At 34.6% G+C, this 7064-nt stretch overlaps 1 protein-coding gene across 1 annotated transcript; it reads left to right on the top strand.

The window, feature by feature from the left end:
• The first annotated feature begins 3419 nt into the window (after positions 1-3419).
• Positions 3420-7064, top strand: LOC111305123 (protein TRANSPORT INHIBITOR RESPONSE 1-like). Its single transcript, XM_089749941.1, has 3 exons — positions 3420-4096; positions 5054-5549; positions 5827-7064. The coding sequence occupies exons 1-3, from the start codon at positions 3630-3632 to the stop codon at positions 6622-6624; spliced, it is 1761 nt and encodes a 586-aa protein (XP_089606067.1). The 5' UTR covers positions 3420-3629; the 3' UTR covers positions 6625-7064.

Below are 7064 nucleotides of genomic sequence, written 5' to 3'. Positions count from 1 at the left end.
TTTTTAATTTTTAAATTAAAATAAATTAAATTTTATTAAATATGAATTATTTTATCGTCCTAATAAACCCCTTTGCAATTGCCTTATACTATAAAAACAATCAAACGGAAGCTGAAATGAATCATTATCACTCTTCCTTCATTTCCTACCCTCACCCCTTCTGGTCATGGACAATAATTGTGTTCTCTTTAGAACCGTCGTTTGGGATACGAGGCATTCGCTCCCCTCACATCGTATGCATCCTTAAAAGGCATTGATCAAAGCTTTTCAAATTTTATGTTTTGTAAAAGATAAAACAGACTTTTTTTCGTATAGAGAATTTTGAAAATTAAATGATACATAAATTTCATATTATAACAAAATGTGTTCGTATTTAGAGATGATAAAATAAAATCAAACTTTAAAAACTTGATAAAAAAAATTGAAATCAATCTCATTTCTGTCAAAATTGATTGAAAAATTAAAATCTCCAACTTAAGATTATTAAAACTCACTAAAATAGTAATTAATACTAAAATTTTAAAATGAATGACTTTTTAATTAATAATTAAATTATCAATTTTATTTTAAACTTGAGAAAACTCGTATCGAAAATGGGAAAGTTTGAAGCTAAACGGTTTTCAGAACGTCAGTGTCATGTGTTTGCCCGAATGGATTTGGGTCCTCCGTCAATGCTAACAAAGCATTTCTTTCTCTCCAGACCCTTGACGTTGGACAAAGCGCTTCACGTGCAAAGGATTAGCTAATAATATAATTACTAATTATTAAATCAAATTACAATAGGTTAGTAAACCAAGAAAAATATTGTACCTACCTATCTCAAAAAATATACTCCTGGGTTTATTATAAACCCTCAATGATTGAACCAAAAACGTTATAACAAAATCCACCTCTCTCACAAATTTTTTAATAGTCATCGCATCAAATGATTCATTTATTTTCCTTATAAAATAATTTTTTTAAAGATTAAGATTCGAACCACTCTTACCAATTCTCTCTATTGATTTTCGAAAGTTGACTTTTTTTTATTTAAAAAATTATTAAATATATTAGTAAAATTTTTAAATTATACAAACAAAATTAATAAGATGATACATACCCTTTACCTTTAAGATATAATTAAAAATAAAAATTTAATTAAAAAAATAAAACATATAACAATTTTTTAATTTGATTCGAGTTATTAAAAATTTATATTGAATGTATCAAATATTAACTCAAATGATAAATTATTTGATATATTTTAATATAATTTTTTAATTTTACAAAAGAAATTAATAAAATGATACATGCTTTATTATTTTAAAATTAATTTTTTTATTCTTTAAATATATATCAAAGGGTTTGTCTTATCCTGTTAACTCAACTTATAAAATTAAAAAAATAATTAATGTTGTATTCGATAATTTTTTATAAAAAATTAGTAATTTTTTAAAAGTTAATATTTGATACACAATCAATTTAAATTTTTAATTTTATAAATAAAATTAATAAGATGATACAAATCTTTTAATATATATTTAAAAAATACAAAAATTAATTAAAAAAACGTATCATTTCATTTTTTATTAGAACTAAAAAACTTTATTAACAATCAATCAAATAAATTTTTATTTTTTATTATTAATTATTAATTATTAATTATAATTTTTTTTATTAATCTCATTGTTATTGAATTCGATTTCCAAAATCATTTCAAAATTTATAGATGGGCGGCATCACTCCTAAGCCAAGTATACAGCAAAGTCCAAGCAATCCAACTGGAGGGGGACGAGAGATTCCCGGAGAACCATGCGTGGGCTTAATAATCAATTATTATTAACTTAAAATTAATAAAAGTTTCTTAATATTAATCACGATTTCTCTGTTAAACAATTAGCCTTACGTGCAACATAACTCATTGAATCCAATATTTATTGGATTTTATTTATTAAACAAATTATTACCTACATTTCTGAGCAAAATATTCAGAAATTAATTTTAAAAAATACTTAATTAGAAAAATAAGTGTTTTTTTTTTTTTTGTTTGCTTGGTTGGTTTTCCTTCCCTTAATACAGTACAAGTAGTGACAAGCTTTTACGGTTACTATCGATAAGGACGCTTATCCGAAGACGCCATACAACGATCTACATCTATCCTTTTATCAACTTTTAAATCCGGGCCGTTGAGTTTTAACTTCTATCTCAGCTTTTTCGACAATAAAAGGACAGCTCTATGGAGTCCATGCCGAGACAGTGCAACCCCATTATTTCATGTCCTTTTCACGAACTGACAACACTACCCTTCAGTTTTACGAGAAGCGAAGGGCGTATTGTGTGGTGTGATGAAGGGTATTTTCGTTATTTGAAGGAGCAATTAAAGAATCAATTATTTTCTCTGATGCCACGTCCGTGCAACCTGAGGTAATTGTGGGGACGCTTTAACCTTTTCCTTTTAACTTTGTTATTTTTTATTTTTTTACTATTTGCAGGAAAAATATTTATTACTACTTCGCGACCCATTTTATGTGTTCTGTGCAATTCGTCCCTACACTGTCAAAAAGGGCCCTGATCTGACGGTCTTGATTAAGATGCATCGTGCACTCGCTTATACTTTATCATTTTTCTGGACATTACAAAACAAAATTACAAAAAAAAATTGTCATTTTCTTTTGTCCTTTTCTATTTTGAAATTTGTTATTACTACTAATATTAATTCTCTTCTTAAAATACATTTATGTATTTTTTTTTTTATAAAAACTAACATCCAAAGAAAAATAAGAAAAAAAAATACAAGTATTAAAATTCAACGGCGACAAGAAATATTTTTTTGATTAAAAAATCATCAATATCAATAATAGTGTAATGAATCAAGGCCGTTGGAGATTAATGGGTCAAGGATAAGTGATATTTGAATGCAACAAGTGAATATGATTGGACGGCCATAACGTCATGATAACGAGATTTCACATCAGATCATTCCTCATTATTTATTTTTTAACCCCTTTCTTGTGGTCCCCGCAATATCCGATCCCCCAGATCCAGCCGTGCTACGCAAATCATGAGATTCCTTGCACCACCAATCTCTCCTACACATCATCACACTTTAGCAGTCCCCTCCTCCTTCACCCAATCTCAATCTCGTCTGTCGTCCCTCTCCCTCCCCATATATTCCTCAAACTCTCGCCAAAACATGGCCCCCACACACTCTTCATACACCAGTTTTCTGCGGCTGCGCTTCGTCGACAACGGATAAGATCTCCCCCTCCGACCGTCCATCCTACGGCCCACATCTATTCCCACCACGTGTCACTATCCTAAACGTCCATTGAAACTCCTCCTCCTTCTCCTCCTCCTTCCTTTCACACGACTTATTTAACCATGGTTAAAATCTAACCTTCCTCAACACAATAAAAATCCTTATCCTCCATTGTCTGTCTGTCACTTCACTCTCTCTGTTTAGCTCCCCATCTTCTGCTCCCTATAAGCGTCGTTAATGGCGTTTCAGATCTAAAAACGAACTCTAAAGCTTGACAAAACATAAATCTCGGCCAAACTCAGGGGCAAAAAAGAGAAAAAATTTCATCTTTTCAATAAAAAAGGCTTCATTTTTGCTTGTGTGTGTTCTTTTTCTTTTCGTTTTTTAATAAATGCAGAAGAAAAGGGCGTATTCGTTGCCAGATGAGGTGCTGGAGCACGTCTTCTCGTTTATACAATCAGATAAAGACCGGAACGTGGTATCGATGGTTTGTAGATCGTGGTACGAGATCGAACGGTGCTGTCGGAGGAAGATATTTGTCGGGAACTGTTACGCTGTTAGCCCTAGGATGGTGATCAGACGGTTCCCCGAAGTTAGATCCATTGAGCTGAAAGGGAAACCACACTTTGCTGACTTCAATCTGGTACCAGACGGTTGGGGCGGTTGCATCCATCCGTGGATCATGGAGATGGCCAGAGCCTACCCTTGGCTCGAAGAGATTCGGCTTAAACGTATGGTCGTTACTGACGAATGCTTGGAGCTTATTGCCAAGTCGTTTGAGAATTTCAAAGTGTTGGTGCTTGTTTCCTGTGAAGGGTTTTCAACTGACGGACTCGCTGCCATTGCTGCTAGTTGCAAGTGAGTTTGATTAACTCTTTTCATTTCTCCTATTTGGTTTTGTAGTGAAAAAAAGAGTTGAAGTTTTGATCTTTGCGGGAGTTAAGTTGAACTATGCTCCAATTTATTTTGGGGTTTAGCTACATTTTTCTTAATGGAGTAGTTTGAGATTTTTTTAAAAAATAGATTTTTGTTCGGTTTAATTGTTATCTGGCAATGTAAACTGATTAGAAGAACTGTTCTGAAAGCTTTACTTGTAGATTGGAAGCTTGGTTGCTTGTTTTAGTTGTCTTCCTTTTATTTTTCCTCTTTTCCTTTTCTAAGATCTAAGTAGGGCTGTTTTTTACATTGTTTTGTTTGTTATCAGTAGATTCGTTTTGGGGTTATTTTCAGATTTTGGATGGTTACTTCCTGGGAAATGTGGGCTTCTTTTTGCTCTTTAAGTAGATTCCTTTTCTTTTGATTTATTTAAGAATAATGAATATCTTTTGTAAACTTTCGTCGATGTGTGGATCAAGGGAATACTTTTCCAAGATGGTAATGAAGATTCTGATTTCCCCCTTTTCTTTGGTCCTTTTTTGTTTGTTGGAGAGCGGTAAATATTTATGTTGGTTTAAGTCCATCTTGGAATTTTTGTATTCTTAGATTAGAAGAACCTTTATTTTTTTGGTTTGTTTTCTGGGTTAGTGATAGTTATGGTTGACTGAGCAATCAGACACGTAAAGAATATATAACTTTCTTTCCTTGCAAGTTCAATTGTAACAAAGAAAGTAACTTTAGTGTGGTTGTCAGGTCGTTTCCAATGACAAGGACAGTGGTGAACTTCTAATTGGTTCAACAACTTAGATCTTCTTGATTTCCTATGTTTCACTCCTAGATTTAATTTAATAAGACTCTAATATTATACAAAATGTTGTTTTTGTTCCTTTTCTGTGCCTTGTATGTTATTTTTATGAATCACTCTGCTTGCTGATGCAGGAATCTGAGAGAGCTGGACTTGCGAGAAAGTGATGTTGATGATTTGGGTGGCCATTGGCTCAGTCATTTTCCTGAGACATACACATCCCTGGTATCTCTTAACATTTCTTGCTTAGGTTCTGATGAAATTAGTTTCTCAGCCTTGGAGCGCCTGGTGGGTAGATGTCCCAACCTGAGGACTCTTCGGCTCAACCGTACAGTACCCCTTGATAAGATTGCCAACATATTATGTCGTGCACCTCAGCTGGTTGAATTTGGAACTGGTACTTATGCCTCTGAGCTACGGTCAGATGTCTTCTCAAACTTGGCTGGAGCTTTTTCTAGTTGCAAGGAACTGAGGAGCTTATCTGGATTTTGGGATGTGGTCCCAGCTTACCTTCCTGCCATTTACTCTGTCTGCTCTAGATTAACGTCACTGAACTTGAGCTATGCTAATGTACAAACTCCTGATCTTATCAAGCTTGTAAGCAACTGTACAAGTTTGCAGCGCCTATGGGTAAGCTGATTATGGTATCATCCGATTATTTATTTTTATTCTTTGTTAGCGATTCTCCTCCTTTGCGTTTGACTTTGCTAACTATAAAAAAAATTACCAGGAGATAATTCCAACCCTAAAAATATTGTGAACATTAGGTGGTCTAAGCTAAGGATCCCATTCAAACTGTTCTGGTCGCATAACATATTCCAATGAATTGCATCTTGCTTCTCTTTGTATTTTCAAATACTTGTCTGTCTGTTATTTTTTCTAAAAGTAAGGAAGGTAATGCTTATAGGTACTGGATTACATTGAAGATAGTGGCCTTGAAGCACTCTCATCTAGTTGCAAGGACCTACAGGAATTACGGGTGTTTCCATCTGACCCATTCGGTGTTGAGCCAAATGTGTCCTTGACAGAAAGGGGCCTTGTTGCCGTTTCTTTGGGTTGTCCTAAGCTACAGTCAATTTTGTACTTCTGCCGTCAAATGTCTAATGTGGCATTAGTCACAATTGCCCAGAACCGTCCAAACTTGATCCGTTTTCGCCTTTGTATAATTGAGCCAAGAAAAGCTGATTACATTACCCATGAGCCGCTCGATGTTGGTTTTGGAGCCATTGTTGAGCACTGCAAGGATCTCAGGCGCCTTTCCCTCTCCGGTCTCCTCACAGATCGTGTGTTTGAATATATTGGGACATATGCGAAAAAGCTAGAGATGCTGTCTGTTGCTTTTGCGGGAGAGAGTGATTTGGGACTCCATCACATGCTTTCTGGGTGTGAAAGCCTCCGCAAACTAGAGATTAGGGACTGCCCCTTTGGGGACAAGGGTCTTTTGGCCAATGCTGCAAAGCTGGAGACAATGCGATCCCTTTGGATGTCCTCTTGCTCTGTGAGTTTTGGGGCATGTAAACTGCTAGGTCAGAAGATGTCCAGGTTGAATGTTGAAGTTATTGATGAGAGGGAACCTCCAGATTCTAGACCGGAAAGCTGCTCGGTTGATAAGCTCTACGTATATAGGTCTGTTGCTGGGCCAAGGTCTGACATGCCTCATTTTGTTTGGACAAGGGATAAAGATTCTGCATTGAGGCTTTCTTGAGATATCTCTTGTGAATTAGGCATATTATTAAAGCTCATTTGATCTCAAGAATGAATGTATCAGGTACATCCTCCTTATGTTACTCGTTGTTCCCAATTTAATTTTATGTAGCTTAATATAATTGCAGACCTGATTGGAGTGGGAACATAATATGGAGGGTATACAAGGCTTGATAGCTCGATTGCCATTCATTTTACTATTGGCTGAGCTATCGGATACCGAGTAATGATTAATAAAGAGATGAAAACTCCAGTTGTGTATTAATCTGAGTTTTTATTTGTTTAGCCATAGCCATAGTTAACCATCTATACCATTTGCAGGCTTTTGGATATTTATGCATTTGTATCACCTTTTTCAGGGTAGTAATTATATGTTGGACGCGATTGTGTCATTGGTAGTTAGCCTTTTGGAGTAATAAAAATTCCTGAGTGTTCTGCTTA

Source organism: Durio zibethinus, chromosome 21 (assembly GCF_047325235.1).
Source record: "Durio zibethinus cultivar Kanyao isolate XHJ-2024 chromosome 21, ASM4732523v1, whole genome shotgun sequence".
In the NCBI taxonomy this organism is placed as follows: Eukaryota; Viridiplantae; Streptophyta; class Magnoliopsida; order Malvales; family Malvaceae; genus Durio; species Durio zibethinus.
This window is presented reverse-complemented; position numbering and strand designations above follow the sequence as displayed.

Coding starts and splice junctions, on each gene's coding strand:
- LOC111305123 (XM_089749941.1), top strand. CDS start 3,630: ATGCAGAAGAAAAGGGCGTATTCGTTGCCAGATGAGGTGCTGGAGCAC. Junction 4,097..5,053: donor GCCATTGCTGCTAGTTGCAA/GTGAGTTTGATT, acceptor TTGCTGATGCAG/GAATCTGAGAGAGCTGGACT. Junction 5,550..5,826: donor CAAGTTTGCAGCGCCTATGG/GTAAGCTGATTA, acceptor TAATGCTTATAG/GTACTGGATTACATTGAAGA.